General features: G+C 42.8%; 1 protein-coding gene across 14 annotated transcripts in view; it reads left to right on the forward strand.

Annotated features, from left to right (window-relative positions):
* Positions 1–17,657, forward strand: part of ophn1 (oligophrenin 1) — a 190,567-nt gene that overhangs the window by 72,926 nt on the left and 99,984 nt on the right. For all 14 annotated transcript variants that reach the window (XR_011342792.1, XR_011342790.1, XR_011342791.1 and 11 more), the window contains exons 5-9: positions 6,345–6,446; positions 8,390–8,500; positions 8,637–8,741; positions 11,622–11,751; positions 15,493–15,593. Coding sequence is in view for 9 of the 14 variants with exons in the window: in XM_069892713.1 (XP_069748814.1) it covers positions 6,345–6,446; positions 8,390–8,500; positions 8,637–8,741; positions 11,622–11,751; positions 15,493–15,593 (549 nt within the window). In the remaining 5 variants the exon portion in view is untranslated. The remainder of the gene's footprint in view (positions 1–6,344; positions 6,447–8,389; positions 8,501–8,636; positions 8,742–11,621; positions 11,752–15,492; positions 15,594–17,657) is intronic.

Genomic DNA, 17,657 nt, shown 5'->3' on the forward strand with positions numbered 1-17,657 from the left:
TTTGCCTTCTTGATTTCCTTCTTGAGTATTTTCTTACATTTTCTATACTCTTCTGGTACCTATTTGCTTGTGGCCTATACTTCCCTCTTTCTCTTAATCAGATCGCCAATATCCCTTGAAAACCAAGGATCCCTTTGCCTGTTAACTTTGCCTTCAATCCTGACTGGAACATGCAAACTCTGCCCTCTCAAAATTTTGCCTTTGAACACCTTCCACTTACTGAACACATCCTTACCAGAAAACAGTTTATCCTAATCCACTCATTAAATATTGATTTTTTTGGATTCTTTATGGACTTTGTGAAACCAAGGCTCTGAGATTAATTGATGAACTTCAAATGACTGTGCTACAGGAATGATGTGTTTGAGAAAGTGGAGGATACTGATGTGAGTGTTCTTTAAAGCTGAAGTTGATGGTACAGATGATTTGAATAGTCAGGGATTAAATTTTCAGTGGAGTGCCATGCTTTCAGGTACAGTCTATTTAAAACATTCTACCAGCTACGGACCTAGAAGATTTGAATAATGTGCCATATCTCTCTCAACCCCCCCCCCCCCCCGTGCTGTGATTTAATTCAGGTGAACTGGTGTGGGTCTTTTTTGTTAGTTGGTGTTGTGCCCTCTACTTCAAGTCTGTTAAAGTTCTCCATTTTAGGAGAATGTGGCTGCTTGACAGAAGTTTGACCAAAGCAGCTTCAACAAAGTAGATAAGAGATGGGCAATCTTACACCATGCTGGAGTGTGTGTTTATGTCCCGCAAGTGTTTGTGGTGGTAATAACAATCCCAAGACTTGTCAATAGGATCCCTGATAAAGTGCGTGAGGTATTCGGCCTTTATTGCTCGTGAATAACGTGGAAACTTGTTCCTTGATGATCTTTTCACAAAAGTCAAATGTCTGTTGAGTGCTTGTTGCTTCACTTTCGAATTAGTCACTCACTCCCATCAACATTTCCTTTGTTTAAAGGCACTGGTGTTGTTCTGAGGACCTTGCCCATTCGTTTGGATCCACCATTTGTTTCTTGCTTCTGTAACGTTTATATCTTCTGGATTGAATGTATCTACTTGAGGTTATAACTTGCTTCTTACTGGGGTGTGGGTTATCAGGTGATGTAGAGAATGACTGTTGTGCAAATGATTGGGAAGAGATCCTGTGATCTGTAGTTTCCAACTTGTACTCTCACCCACTTCTCTGCTCTTTGAGCCAGTGTCTCTGCTGCCATTTAAAATTAAGGTCGACAAACTGTATTTCCTGTAAAAATGCAGTGTCCATGTTTTAGACTGCATGATTTAATGGTGCACTGATCGCTTGGTGCGCATGGTATGAGGTGTTGGGAGGTAGAGTTTAAGTTGGTCAACTTCCAACACAGGCGGTGGTTCCTTGTGTTTTCAACAACATAGTAATTGCAGTAAGTAACCAGGCAGATCTCCAATCCTGTTGATAGCCCCAAGTTAGCTGGAGATTGCTGATTTATTCAGATATAGGAGAGGTTTAGAGTAGGCAAAGTTTGGTCAGCAAGGTGGTTGATCACAGAGCTCCTTGTGCGAACCTTTTGAAAGAACTAACGTGACCTCTTCTCAACTTCATGGAGCTGATCCTGCAATGTAGAGCTCTGAGGCCAGAAGACAACCTATTTTTCTACGTCTCTCTGATTTTCTCTACCTCTGGAGATCTTGCATGGATTGTATCTGTAGGGATGTGACGTACAAATCTCCAGAGCAAAGGGAGAAACTTGTACCCAATGTAGCTCTCATGTTGATGTCCACCTTTGTATATGTATAATTCTGGGTAGAATGGTACAAATTGTCACCTGTCACCAGAGTTCTGCCTGTTCCTCATGTTGTAGTTTTGAGGTAGGTTGTGAGATGTTCCGTTCATTTGGATTGTGCTGTGCCACCTGCCCTTTGTCCAGAGAAATATATTTGGCAATGCCAATTGGACAAAGGTCCATGGAATGTTGTGGAGACTCTTTGGGTCAAGAGAGATGAATCTTGTTGGGTAGTTTCCTGAGCAGAGCCCCAAAGTCATTTGGTAGAAGGTCTCATCACTGAAGCACTTAAACTAGGAATAAGGACCTTCCTTGACTGCTGGTGAAAAGTTCCCTTCATGTACAGTTGGATTCCAAGTCCAACGTTTGAGTGGATATGGTGTTAATGAGACAGTTATCCACCCCCTTGTGGACTCTGTCTGCCAAGAATTTCTGAAAGGGGATTTTATGAAATACTGAAGTCTGCAGACACTGTGATTGTTGTAAAAACACAAATTAAATGCTGGAGGAACTCAGCCGGTCTCACAGCGTCCATAGAAGGTAAAAATATATTACTGACATTTCGAGCTTGAGTCCTTCTTCAAGGTATCAGCAAAAACCAGGCAGGCATCTCGATAAAGACTGAGAGAGAAAAGTGGAAGGGGGAGGAGTCCAGATTGACAAACAACGGGTGTTAATTGGATATGATAAGTGGAAAGGTGTGAATTGATTTTGGCTCTGTGAAAGGAGACAGAGGGAAAAAGGAAGAGAGAGAGAGAGCAGAGCTCGAGGGAAAGAGATGGGGAAGAAGATTTGGGGGGTGGTGTGGTGCAATTTCTAATGGAAACCAGAGAAGTAGCTGTCATTGTCATCCAGTTGGAGGGAGCCAGGTCAGAAGATGAGGTTTGGTTCCTCCAATTTGCGGGTGGTCTCAGACTGGCAGTGCATGGGCCAGTCCATGAACAGACATGGAAGAGGATTTTGTCAAGGTTCATCCCATTCAGCTGTATAAAACAGGGCTCCATGTGCTGTTCAAAACGATGCTTATTGAGACAAACATGTTTTGTTGATGGAAGATCATCACTTTAAAGGCTAAAGTTGTTGGTCTTCCAGCATAAGAAGCTGCCAGCCTGCCACACATCAATGTTAGGGAGTAATTGGTGAGGGACACAATGATGCTCAGTGCAGTCTCTGCATAAGGTCCTTGGGGAAGCCCTACAGCTTCACTTCCTCCTGTCACTGGACCCCTCAAATGTAGCAGTGATGCCGTGTTTGAGAATGAAACGTTGGAGCTCTATTGACTCAATGTGGGTATGGTAACGAAAGACTTGGTACATCGAATAAAGATTATGTAATCTCATTTACCATATGACTGTATAGTTTATAATAAATTATATTTGTTGGGGGGGGTGGAGGAGAGAGGCAGGAAAGTGATGTTCTTTAAGTGGTGAAGGTTTCTACTTTTATGCATTGATTGTGTGAATGGTCAGAGGCTTTTTTCCAGGACTGAAAGGTGCTTGGGAGTAACTATGGGTCGGATATAAGAGGTATGTTTTTCCACAGAGAGAGTGGGGGGGTGGGGGTGGATGGAATGCATGGCTGGGAACGGTGGTGGAGGTAGGTACAATAGGATCTTTAAAGACACTTAGCTCGGGATATGGAACTGAGAAAAATGGAGGGTTATGCAGTAGGGAAATATGAGGCAGTTGTTCAAGAAGGTTTTTAGGTCTGCACAGGACTGTGGGCTGAAGGGCCTGTATTGTGCTGTAGATTTCAATGTCCTAGACTGTGCCTTCCAACTCCTGACTACAGTGGATATTAAACCCTCCATTGATCTTTACCTTTTCCATCAGTTCTTCTGTTAAGCAACCACTCTGGAAGTGGGACAGGCTGTAACTATTCATCTCATTTATGTCAGTTTTAACTTTGTAAATGTAAATTGCATCTCTCCTTGGTCTTTGGTCCTAAAGAAATAGGCCAAGCTAGCCAGTCTAATTGTTACATAAGATATAGGCGAGGGAGCCTGCTCTGCCATTCAACATTTCTGATCTGGTCACGAGCTCAGCTCTACCTACGCGCCTGTTTCCCCATGACGCTCAATTCCCCTGTAGGTTCTTTTATGTTGCATTACTCCAATAGCATGTACATCCTCTGGTAGTGTTCAAACTGCTTGCTGTGGTCTGAGGTTGGCTCCCTGGCCCTTGCCTGATGACGACCACTTGAGAATTGTCGACTGAGACCCACAGTGCAGTACTTGGTGTTTCTGCTGCACCTGCCCCTTGGAAGGTGATTCTGGTACATTGTGCCCAGTTTACCTGTTCACTAGTGCTGGTCCAGGAGTTGTGTGTGCAGAGTTGTAAAGATCTAGCTGTAGTGCAGGTGAAACCTATGTGAGATTATTTGCACTGTTCTGACCTTCTGCAGTAATATCAAACACTGCTGGCTGTTTTTAACAAACCTGACTGGCCGCGGGAGCGCCAGGTGTAGTGAGTGCCATGTAATTAATTCAGCAATCTGTCTTCCTTTGTTCTATCTGCTTTCCTTTATATGCACGGCTAACATGCACCTAATTAATTCCAAGGCTGCAGCTGCGATTCACAGTCAAATTGAAGAGCAGGACAGCCTTCTGTTGCAGAGCAGTGAGAACTACACTTCTCTAAATCCTGCTCTAATTTCTGGCAAAGAAATAGTCTTCCATATGTTTTTTTTCCATGTTTATTCTCTGCTTTTGCTCTCCTGCAGTGTTCTGTTGAACTGCTGGGTATGTACACTGTGTAGGCTTTGCCTGGGACTCTTATTCATGTAACTGTCATCCATTGTGTAAACCCAACCTGAGTGTTGCCTGCGGCTCTAATGCCAGGGACAGTTCAAATTAATGCCCCATCGTACTGAATTGCTACCTGTAAACAGATTCCATATTGATTTTTAAACCAATCGCTTCCCCCTCCCAAAAAAGAGAATGGGATCAGTGGGGACAAATGTACAAAGAATTGAGAAAAGAATGAGGGAAAGAAATTGCTCTTTCATAATGGACAAGTTTTGTGTATTTTCTTTTAAATTTTGTGATACAGTGTGGTAACAGGTCCTTCTGGCCCACGAACCTGCGCTGCCCCAAATGCATCCATGTGACCAATTAATCTACTAACCCCGTATGTCTTTGAAGGGTGGGATGAAACCGAAGCCCCTGGAGGAAACCCACGCAGACACGGGAAAAATATGCAGACTCCTTTCAGACAGCGAGACATTTGAACCCGGGTCGTTAGTGCTGAAGCTAACCACTACGTTAACTGTCCCATATCTTTGATTTCCTTGCCTGATATTCCCCAAACAGTATTTAGACAGTATGAGGCACTAATTGATTAGCAAACTGTCGCTTTATTTCCCAGTTCAAGTGAGATGTGGACAGGACAACCTTATTACAGGGAATAAGGACTGGAGCTAATTGGACTCGAAGGCATTGACTGGCCACGTGACACATCTCACAATTTACTATCTCCTATGTTCCGCAACTTCCTCGATTGTTAATTGAGTATAACAGATTATTGGTGATGTGGTTGATCAATGCAATCCGACATCCAGATTCTGTGAAGAACTGGCACCTTAAGGAGGCAGTGTTCCAATCTTGGTATTCCAGGCCTGTTTCTGCATTTAAATTCTTCCCTATTCCCACTTTTAAAGCTGATAATCAGTAAGTCTGTGAATTATTGCAAGCAGCTGATTATGAACCTTAAATTGCCAACAAATTCTCTCTTTCCCTCCTTTCTAGCATTTTTTTTACTGTTTGTTGGACCATTTTTGTATCCAGAATCTGTCTTTAATTTTTTTTGGAAATCAAAACAAAATCAAAGCAAATATTTTGGTGAGCGAGGTGCCCGTGGCTCTGGGTGGTTGGATCCTGGATGTGAGTCCAGGAGATGAAGCATTGTGAAATGATTCCAGATTTCAGCCTCGTTAGTGTTGGTAGCAACCAATAGGGAAATATTTCTGAGCAGCAGCTGTATGTGGAGCCTATTCTTTGACTGGTCCTTGTGTTGATTGTCTTGTGTTGTGTTTGTGTTGAATGATGTGGGTAAAAATTTGGAAATAACATTAATTTTGTGTAGTAAGTGCCCTTGCAGGGTACTTCTGCTGTCATGTTAAAGAGGGCTAGAAAGTTTGTACACAATAAGTTTTCAAAATCCGTGTTGATCTGAACACTGGCGACATGAGAGAATGCAGATGCTGGAATCTGGAATAAAAAAGCAACTGCTGAAGAAGCAACTCAGCATGTCGAGAAGCATCAGTGGGAGAATAAGAATAGTTAACCTTCTTCCTTGGAACTCTTCATCAAGAGTGGAGAGGGGAAATGGCCAGTAAAGAGGGACAGGTTAGGAAGGGTTGGTGAGAGGCCGGTCAACTTGGAAGGGGGTGAAGGAAGCAATGTGAATGACATTGGTTGAAGGAGAAACGTCAGCCAGGCCACTAAGGGGGTCATTATTACTGTGGTTGGGTGTGGGAGGAGGGAGAAAGTGATCAGACAGGATTCTTGCAGAGTTATCCTGGCGACCATTGCACCAGAGGTGGAAATCCTGAGTCTGATGACATCTTTTCTCTTCACAGGAGAAAAAGAAAAAGTTTGAAAAAGAAAGTGAGAAGTTCTACTCTGCACTCGACCGCCATCTTAGTCTCTCTTCAAAGAAGAAGGAATCTCAGCTCCAGGAGGTAAATGGTCTTGTAACTTTCTCCACCAAACTGTTTGTTTCCTTTAATCTTGCCTGAGCAAATGATAATGAAGGAAGAGGAAAATATTCACATTGGCGAAAGGAAATATGGAATTGTACAATCTGAGGCCAGTTGGCCTATCGAGTCTGTTGCTCCCAAATAGAGTAATCTGGTCAGTCCCTTTGCACCCCCCCCACCCCCTTTCCTTGATAATGTTACAAATTATGATCCCTTGAGTGCTTTTTAAACTTGCTTTGGAAAGTACTGATAAATCTAGTAGAAGTGAATTCCAAACCAGAAGATTAAGAACTTCCTGACCTACCCCTTGGGGGGGAAAAAAAGAATATAGGGTTGTAGATGATGTGTATGTATGTACCCTGTCAATAACTGAACTTTAAGAACTTTAAGGCACTTTGGACTTAGATAAGGCAAATAAGCACAGTCTTTTCTCCAGGGTAGGAGAGTCTCAAACTGGAGAGATTTAAAAGGGATCTGAGGGGCACCTTCCTCACACAGAGGATGGTGGGTATATGGAATAAGCTGTCAGAAAACGAACTAAAGGCAGGGACCATTGTAACATTTTAATGACTTTTAAACAGGTTGGAAAGGCTTTAAGGGCCATAGTCCAAACATTGACATGGCCATTGGGCTGAAAGGCCTGTTTTCATGCTGTACAGCTCTGACTCTATATGGCATTTTGGAATTTCAGGAGGCTTTTGACATGGTTCTTCATAGGAGGTTTCTTCAGAGTGGCTGGTAATGTACAGACATGGACTAAGAACTGGTTATTGGACAGAAAGCATGGGATGTTTTCTGTAGGCGGACAGATTGAGTAGATGAGGCCTGTACTCTCCAGGGATCAGAAGAATGAGAGGAGGTATCATTGAAGCTTTGTAACCTCTACCAAGGATAGAAGAATGGATGCAGGGTGGATGCTTCCCCAGAAACCAAGAATAACCATCTCAGAATAAAGAGTTGACCATTTAGGTTCTGTGATGCAGAAACCTCTTCTGGCAGCTGTGGTGAGAGGGTCAGTTGTTGAGTTCTTTCAAAATAAAAGTGCTGGGAATTAAATGAGTAAGGGATCTGGTGTTGGAAACTGGTGGTGCGGCAGAGTGGCATGGTGAGGTAGCTGTTAGCACAATAATACTACAGCATTAGTGACCAGGTTCAAACCCAGCACTGACTGGAGTTTGTGCATTCTCCCCGTGTCTGCTTGGGTTTCCTCTGGGTGCCCCGGTGTCCTCCCACCCTTCAAAATGTACCAGGGTTGTAGGTTAGTTTCTGTATTTGGGCACAACAGGTTAGTGGGCTGGAAGGGCCTGTAACTGCATTGTATGTTTAAATTTAAAACAAAATGAAACATTTAGAGGATCAGCCATGACATTAATGAATGGCGGAGAAGACTCAAAGAGACAGGTGGATAATTTCTGTTCCTATTTATCTCTTTGTCCCATAATTCTACACTTCTGTTACTGGTCTTTGAAATATCCATTGATGGGAACAACCTCTACCTTATTATACCTTCCTCTAAACATCTATCATTAATGCTGTTGTTGATTTTCTTTTTCCAGAGCATCCTCCAGGACTCTGCCCCATGACTACTGAATCTGTAGAACTTCAAAAACGTTTTTTTTTGTGTGTGGAGTTAGGAACTGGTTCCAAACACATCCCAGTCTTCTACAGGATGGTGGCTTCTGGCCACATCCATATGCAACAGAGCCTCATGACGCCAGAGAATTGCTAGCATATCCGGGGATTAATCTAGACATGAAAGGATTATTAATTTTTGTTTTCCCCATAATTGCTTTAATTGCTGTGTGTTTTTTTTTAAATGTGCCTTTGTAGAGCTTTCACACTTGCTACCCATGGAAGTGTAATTGACAATTCTTTCCTGCTGAGTTTAGTTGGTCTGACGGTTGTTCTATTATGTTTTAATCCAGGCAGACGTGCAGGTTGATAAAGAAAGACAGAACTTCTACGAGGCATCTTTAGAGTACGTGTACAAAATTCAGGAGGTTCATGAGCGAAAGAAGTTTGAGGTGGTGGAGCCAGTAAGTTGTATCCTTGTTATTAAAGTTGAGATAAAAGGGAACAGTAGTTTTAAACACATTATAGAAGAGTGTTTGACTCTGTCTTCATTTTGCCATTTGATTTCAGTAAGTGCTGTTTATGTTCTTCTCTTCACAGGTATTGGCATTTATACACAGTCTGCTCACTTTCCAACATCTGACCTTTGAACTGACTCAGGACTTCTTGCCCTATAAACAGCAGCTTCAGCTAAGTCTGCAGCATGTGAGTTGGGGGTTATCTTTGGGAATAGACAACTGACCAACTCTCTCAGTAGTCTTGGGATCAATTCCGTTTCATGGAATTTGTGAATTCTGTGAACTGCATCCTTCCCTATAATTCCCAGATCGACCAGGAAATAACAATATTCATGTAAAATCACAAAGCTGGAGGATCTCAGCAGATCAAACAGTGAACTTTATACTGCAAAGATAAAGATACAGAACCAACGTTTCAGGCTTGAGCTCTTCATCAAGATGAAAAATGTAGACAGGCACCTGAACAAAATGGTGGGGGAGGAGCACAGTCCCAAAGGCAGGAGGTTACAGCTGATAAGGGAGGGAGTGTACACCTACAAATGGGGGAGGAGGAGAGATGGCTCTGTGAATGGAGAGGGAAGTGGGTGGAGAGCTGGAGGAAAGAAGACAAAAGAAAATACATGCCCGCACGCCCACACACACCTTTCAAATTTTAATCACTTGTTTCAACAAAACAAAGGTCTTTCTTCGTATTGATTCTGGTTCCTTTGACAGTACTATCTAGTTATAGTCTCTGTCATTGGAAATTTCACTTAATCTGGTATCTAAACTCTACATAATTTCATATTGGCCTTCTGTGCTGTAAGATGAAGACTCCCAAGTATTTGTATCTCTCTCTCCCCCTGGAATAATTCAATTTAATCTCTGTATACTTCATAGCCTCAATGTCTTCTGACCTGAAGTGGAGATAATTCTGCAGCTGAGGACAAACTGGTGTTTTCTAAGTTTAGTACAGCTTCCTTGCTTTGGTTCTGTCTGTTTTTAAATGACTAGGATCCCAGGAGCCTTGTTAATCATTTAGTTAACCTATCCAATCACCTTCATCTATTTCACCCATATGCATATTTGGTTCTTGTTGTGGCTTGCCTTAATCTTCTTGGTGTTGGGAGCCATTGAAGCATTAATTCCTAGTGATTTGATGGAATCTGAGATGCCTTTCACTAAATACATCCTCAGTTTGTTGGAATTACAGACTAGTGGTTTTGACCACGTCCATTGATGACTCCTTCCTTTTCTGATCCCATGCAATTTATTTTCTTTTCCCTCTTTTGCCCCCATGCTCTGCTCTTCCCCAAAACATGCTTTTTCTTAATTTGAGTGTCAGAAGATGGCCAATGCAGGAAGAACAGTGACATGAAACCCGAATGAAGTATCCAAATATAAAAATGTTACCAATATATCTAGAAATATTCTGAGTATGACCTTCACAATAACATTGATTGCACAGAAATCTACAGATGAGCAAATGGAAAAGAATTGGCTCAGTTTAAATGTGGTGCTGGAGAGGGTTTCGGATAATCTCATGGATGACAGGACCAATGAACTGGCCGAGCTCCACGTCCCTCATTACCTTGAGGGTGATTTGTATTCAGACTCAGTGGCTCATGGTGATAAATTTAAATTTAGACATGCACCATGGTAACATGCCCTTCCAGCCTATGAGTCTGTGACGTCCAGTTACATTTAATCAACCTACAACCCCTGTAAGTTTTGAAGGATGGGAGGAAACCCACGCAGAATCAGGGAGAATGTACAAACTCCTTACAGACAGCCGCTGGTGCTGTAATAGTGTTGCGCTCTCCACTGCGCTAACTCTGTCACCCTCTGTTGCTCATTGGAATCTGATCAACTATCTTCTACACAGCTCTTCTGGTCTTCTGTGAAGTTCATCTTTCTTGTTTCTGCAGCGTTAGTTGGAAAATCACGTTCACAAACTGTTTAGATGTCACAGCAACATCCGCATCCTGATCCCAATTTTACTTTCTGCATTCACCACTTTCTGATTTTTTTTTTCCAGAATTTCCAATCCTGTCTGTCTGATCCATTTTTGTTGCTGAAGACCTTGGAACATTAAGCATCCAATCTCTTGAGTCAAGTTTCATTTATCACAATGGCAAGTGGCTGTTTCAACAGCATTAGTTTTCAACCACACCTTACGTCCCTACATACTGAGACTGCTTCAATGATCCAGCTCATACAGAAATATTTTGAATGCTATCCAGATTTAATTTTTTTTAAATGGGAGAAGGATATGCTTTATGTATCTCCTTTCACAATTTTAGGAGATGCCAAAGTGTTTATCAAATGAATTACTTTTCAAAATGTAGGGGGAAAAAATGGCATGAAGATGACACTGTCTCATAAGGAACAATGACAAAATGACAGGATGATCAGTTTTGGATCTGCTGATTGCTGGTAAACCTTCACTAGCATCGCAAGAATAAACTTCTCTGAAATTGTTCCCTGGGATGATTTTCCAACCTCTCATTGACAGTGTATCGTGGGATGTTCATTTACATTTTGTGACGTTGTTGTTGGAGTGGAACTTGAAGCCCAACTGTAATGAGTGGTAGTTGCTGTGAAGTAGGCCGGCTCTTTTATTTTTCACCCATCTACAAAGATACTAAATGCTGGCCCTTTCTAATTGAATTGACTCTAAAGTTCTGTGTAAATTAAATTAGTCGCTTCACGCTTTGAACAGATATTTCATTGAAACTTATCCAATGAATCATATTAATGGTGGGTGTTACAAACAATTACCCTCTGGCTGTAGGATTCTGGGTCTGTGCTGCAGCATCTTGACCAGAAAAGCTGCAAGCATGTCAGACAAAATACCTCATTACCACTTTCTTAGAGAGAATTAGAGATGAATAATAAAAGCCGGTCTTGCTGGCTGTGCATGGATCCCAAAATATGAACTGAAAAGCAGGAAGAAAAAAAATCAAGACAGCAATTCCTGATTATTTCAGGAACCAGGCCTATTCATTAGTATCCTGACGAGCAGCAGTGATTATTAAAGGTGTACATGAGAGGCTGGATTGTGAAATGGCATTATTTTGTTTCCTAGACGAGGAATCATTTCATGGGCACTCGAGAAGAGATGGAGGATCTAATGAAAAGAATGAGGGAAGCCCCACAAACCTGCAAATTACCAGGACAACCTACCATCGAAGGCTACCTCTTCTTTCAAGAGAAACGTAAGGATCAGATTTCTGATATATTGTCAGAGTACATACATGACATCACATACAACCCTGAGATTCTTTTTCCGAGGGCTAGGCAGAATGACCACTTATTGCCAGTGCAAAAAATACTGTACCCAACATTCACATGTAAACAAGTGAAGAAATGTAAAAATACTGATTATGCAATACAGAGAGGAAAAAATCAATAAAGTGCACAAGTCAGAGTCCTTAAATGAGCCCCTGATTGGGTTTGTCGTTGAGGAGGGGTAGCAGCTGTTCCTGAACCTGGTGGTGCGAGACTTGTGGCACCTATATCTCCTGATGGCAGCAGTGAGAACAGAGCATGTGCTGGGTGGTATGGATCCTTGATGATTGCTGCTGCTCTCCGATGGTAGCGTTCCTTGTAGTGTTCTTGAAGGTGGGGAGGGTTTTGCCTTTGATGTCCTAGGCTGTGTCCACTACCTTTTGGATGTCTTTATGCTCAGGGGGATTGATGTCCCCCTACCCTCTGAATCAGTGGATAGAATTATAATGCAGAGCTGATCATCTTTTCCAATAAGTTTTAAGGCATATTTATTGGGCCCAATCTTGCTGGAAGGAGAGGACAGCATTGCTATGATTCCTATAACATCCTGTTAAGTTAATCATTTCATATTCTTTCAACTTCCTTTTTAAAAAAAAATATACATGGTAAATGTTATTGACGAAGAGAGGTTTTTGTCACATACATAATGTATATATAGATTGAAATTTGAAATTCTTGCTGCATCTACTCTCTCTTTCTCTTTGGCTTGGCTTCGCGGACGAAGATTTATGGAGGGGGTAAAAGTCCACGTCAGCTGCAGGCTAGTTTGTGGCTGACAAGTCCGATGCGGGACAGGCAGACACGGTTGCAGTGGTTGCAGGGGAAAATTGGTTGGTTGGGGTTGGGTATTCGGTTTTTCCTCCTTTGCCTTTTGTCAGTGAGGTGGGCTCTGCGGTCTTCTTCAAAGGAGGTTGCTGCCCGCCAAACTGTGAGGCGCCAAGATGTACGGTTTGAGGCGATATCAGCCCACTGGCGGTGGTCAATGTGGCAGGCACCAAGAGATTTCTTTAGGCAGTCCTTGTACCTTTTCTTTGGTGCACCTCTGTCACGGTGGCCAGTGGAGAGCTCGCCATATAACACGATCTTGGGAAGGCGATGGTCCTCCATTCTGGAGACGTGACCCACCCAGCGCAGCTGGATCTTCAGCAGCGTGGACTCGATGCTGTCGACCTCTGCCATCTCGAGTACTTCGACGTTAGGGATGAAAGCGCTCCAATGGATGTTGAGGATGGAGCGGAGACAACGCTGGTGCATAAAAGACGTTAACAATAATATGAGAAAAATAGACAAATATTCACAGATGCATTTGCAAAAAAAAATGTGATGTTACAATAATGCAGACAGATCTTTGGGTGAGCCTGGAGTGATGCCACGGTTAAGCTTTAAGAGCCTGATAGCTGTTTGATGGAAGAAAACTGGTTTTGAACTTCTAGGTGCCAGAGTTTGGGCTTCTGTACCTTCTGCTTGAAGATGTCAGCGAGAAGATAGCATAACCAGGGTGATGGTGATTCTTTGTGATGACTGCCTTCTTAATGTCTTCAGTTTAGTCAAGGAGGTTGGTGTCCAAGATAGACTGGGTTAGGTTTGCCATTTTCCGAGTTCCAAAGCACTCAAGTTTCCAAACCATGACGCAACCAGTCAGTATATTTTCTACCGTATACCTGTGGAAGTTTGATAGAGTAATCGACAACATGCCTAATCTCTTCAGAGTCTGTAAAAAGTAGAGGCATTAGTTGTGCCTTCATGTGTTGGCTCCAGGAGATGTCCTCCAATACATGGACATCCAGGAAAGGAAGCTGCAAGCTCTCTCACATCGCCACCCCACCAATGATTATAAATAGTTTGTCCCTCAAGCTCCCCTTCTTAAAATTGATAATGAGCTCCTCAGTCATGCTCATGTTGAGAGCAACTTTGTTGTTCTGTCACCATACAACCAGATTCTCAATCTCCATCTATATTCTCCCTTTTCCCATTATTCAGTGTGTCAACGGTGGTGTCGTCAATGAATTTATAGATTGTGTTGGAGCTGAACATGGCAAGGCAGAGCAGGGGATTAAGTACACAGCCTTGGTCAGTAAGGTGATGCTGCCAATATGCACAGATTGGGATTTTCTCTTGAGGAAATTGAGGATCACATTACAAAGGAATATTTGATGGTTTTGATGTGAGAAGTGAACCAGCATTTGTACTGCATTTCTGTCGTTTATGAGATGCAAAACCTTTCGTGGCTACAGGAGAGAGATGCAGGTGCAACCCACTAAGTACAGCAGAAGCTGGCAAATGGGTGAGAACCACAAGCTAAAATATCATAGGGGATATGTTCTTTACTGCATCTGTTGGTGACATCTTGTGTCTTAATAACAGAACTACAATTCTTTACTACTCCATTCAAATTTATTCCACATGGGTTTCGACTGTATCTTCACTCGTTCTTCTGTTCTGACACGTTGGACTTGAATCCATTGTTACCCATTGGACATGAGCAGAGAGTCCATGGTTATTCTGGATTCATTTAACTCTTTCAGTGACATGATCATTTGCTGCTTACACCGTAGAACTAAGCAATGTGTGAGGACTCTCTCCCCTCTCCCCCCCCCCCCCCCCACCCCTTCCCCTGCAGTGAAATATTCAGCATTTGTCTTATCCAATAATCAAGGTTCATGGGGAATTTCTCAGATTTTGCCTGCACTATCTGGAGCCCCTTTCACACTGGGATCTTGTCTTCGTAAAGTGAAAGTTCCTTAAATAGCACGCAAGCATCAAATCACGCCAGGGATGGATCACCTAGGTAGGTTGTATCATTTCTGGCATCAAATGGCGCCTGCTGGCTGATTAGCCCAGTGTGAAAAGGTCATGGATTATTCAGGGACAAAGTAGTGACACATTGATGATGTTTTTGCGTGAGTGCAGGAACATGAAAGAAACAAAAAATTAAAATTAAGGTACAAACTTTGCTGACCTATAAAAAACCTTTATAAATTTCTAAAGAACCATGGGAAAGTCGCAGTGGGGGAGAGAGAGCGATGGCGATCTGCCCTCCCAGAATTCCATGCGGCAGAGAAACCCCTCCACGAGTGCTCCATGCATACAGCACTTTCTCTGGGAGGGTGGACCCACTATTGTTCTTTCTCATGGTGTTTATAAATTGTGCAGTTATACTTTCCCATGGTCTTTTATAAATTTATAAAAGTTGATATCAATCAGCACAACACCAGGGGCTGAAGGGCTTGTGCTGTGCTGGAGATAATGCTTAATTATATAATTACGCATGATTAATTTTGTTTAAATACAAGATCATAATGCGTTGATCAGGATTTAGGGCAGGTCCACCATCGCTTGGTGCATCACTCAGATGTCCCCGGGGATGCCTTGTGGTGAGTGTGAAAGGCAAAAATGGCTTCCATAACCGGTTCACTGAACGGACAAATCTACTGGTTCGCCAGTGTGAAAAGGACTTAGGGCAGTGGCAAGCAAGTTCTTTAGCATGGAACAGAAAGGGCAAGGTTTTGAGGGAATGCCAGTTCTACTAATGTGGCTCAGGCCCTCTCCTACCAGAGAAGAATTGATCAAATCACTATGGTGGACCTCATTGGCTAGGACAGGGTTGGTGTGTGGAGATGAAGTGGATTAAGATTCTGCTCAACAAACATACTTTTGGCTTTTTGTAGGGGCTCTCGGATTTTCCTGGGTGAAATATTATTGCAAGTATGTGAAAGATACCAAAATTCTAACCATGATATCCTGTGATTCAAAACCTGTGGTGAAGCAAGTAAGTATCTGTGACTCTCAATTGCAAAGTGTCCTGTTGTTACTGGGGGGTCATGGTTTCATGGGTGTGTGGGTGAGGGTTGCTCTGGGCTGGAGATGTGAGTTGACACCAATTCCTGCTTTGACTGGAGTGAATCAATGCCAATGAGTGTTTTGTGAATGAATGTAGGAAATTCTCATCCCACTCATTTCACTTGCTCCTTACTCAAAAGGCTAATTAGGTCTCCAACCATTTCTTCAGGCGCTTGCCTGCTTTTTTGCTCACGATGAAGGGTTCAGGCCTGAAAGCTTCTTATAAATGCTGCATGACCTGCTGAGTTTCGTCTGCATTTTGTGTATTGTATTACAGTCACAGCGTCAGCAGGGTTTCCTTTTGAACTCTGAAGGGTTCAGGCGACTGTTGGGGTATCCTTCGATCATTCCAGTTTCTGGTATCTGCGGCTTATTTCGTCAAACTGCAGGACTGATCAGCTGTGCTGTGCAGTGGTGTATAAATGGAACCCATTATTTATTTTTAACCACATTACATATTATTGCTTTTATTTGAGTCTTAAAAAATATTTTCCTGATTGCAGCTGAGGGGGTGAGGTAGATGAACAGATGATGGATTCCCTTGGTTGTGTTACTTTGCTGGTCCCTCCAAGCTGCCTGCACTCCCCCTTCCCTCTCCTTTCTCCTCATGTTGTAGTATCCACCTACTGTTGATGTGTTAATGTTCTACCTCATTCCTTTTGCTTCATTGCAAACTGTCCTTTCTGATGAGGAAGTAAAACACGACCGTCCACAGGCACCATGGGTTGAATTAAAAGCACAACGCTGGAGAAACTCAGCAGGGCAAACTGTGTTCTTTATACAGAAAAGATAAAGATACATAATCAATGTCCCTCTGACTGAGAACATGGGTGGAGAAATGACGAATGATGTTCATTTAGTGAAGAGGGATAAAGATGGAAGCTAGCAGTTGTTCCAAGTCTGTAGGTTGCTGTATGAGGACAGGACACAAGGGTGTTGCTCAAAATTAGCAGTAGAATCGTTGAATTGTCACAATGTGGTAAGGCCCTTTGGCCCATTGAGTGTATGCCAGCTCTTCCTACTGCAATCCTATTCCACCTGCTCTTTCCCCAGAGCTCTGGGTGGCACGGTGCTGCAACAACCAGAGCCTGCTCCTGTGACTCAGGCTAATCCCTCGTCTTGGGAGCTCTCAGTGTGGAACTTGGCATGTTCTCTATATATCTGTGTGGGCTTCCTCCAGGTCCTCTGCTTTCTTCTCATATCCCAAGGAAATGTGGGTTGGTTGATTAATTGGCCACTCTTAACCACCTGTAGTGTGTAGGTTGGTGATAAAGTTGAGGAGTTGAAAATGTGGGGAGAGTAAAAAAAAATAAGGAATAATATAGCGTTAGTGTAGTAATGGGAGTGTGATGGTCAGAGTAGACAATTGGCCAAGAACCTGGCTCCACACTTTATCTCTCTGACCTTTAACTCATGATGGAGTATGTTTCCACCACGCTTGCGGCAGTGAATTCAAGGCCATTTCTACTCTGAATCTTTGCATTCCACTCCTGCCTGTTTATGTCCTCTAATAATTTTTGTGTCCTTCTATGCATTCTCCCCTCCCTTTCACCTATCCAGTTTGCAGTCCGATCTCTGCCTTCTTCCAATGCACCAAATTCTGCTCTGCTCCCCACGGTCACTTCTGAGCGTCTCCTTAAACCTGGTGCTTTGACCAAGTTCCTGGCCTGGCATCGGGACTCTTTGTGTTCAGTCTGTAAATGGACTGCAGTGTTTTACCACTGTTAACGTACATAGACGGAGGCTCATACTCTTGCTGCGGTTCTGTCTGTGGACATGGGTTACAAGTTGGGGATGGGAGCTCTTGAGGAGATGCTTCAAAAGCTGCTACATGAACTTGGAGCAGGAACAGCCCACTTGACACCTCTTGAGCTTGCTTCACCATTTAATATCCCTTAATGGTGATCTGCCTATAACCTCATTCCATTGTAGCCACAATAACCATCACCTCCTTGTTTAAAAAGACCCTTTCTGTCTCTGCCTTAAAGCTGTT

The sequence above is a fragment of the Narcine bancroftii genome, chromosome 8, assembly GCF_036971445.1.
Source record: "Narcine bancroftii isolate sNarBan1 chromosome 8, sNarBan1.hap1, whole genome shotgun sequence".
Taxonomy (NCBI): domain Eukaryota; kingdom Metazoa; phylum Chordata; class Chondrichthyes; order Torpediniformes; family Narcinidae; genus Narcine; species Narcine bancroftii.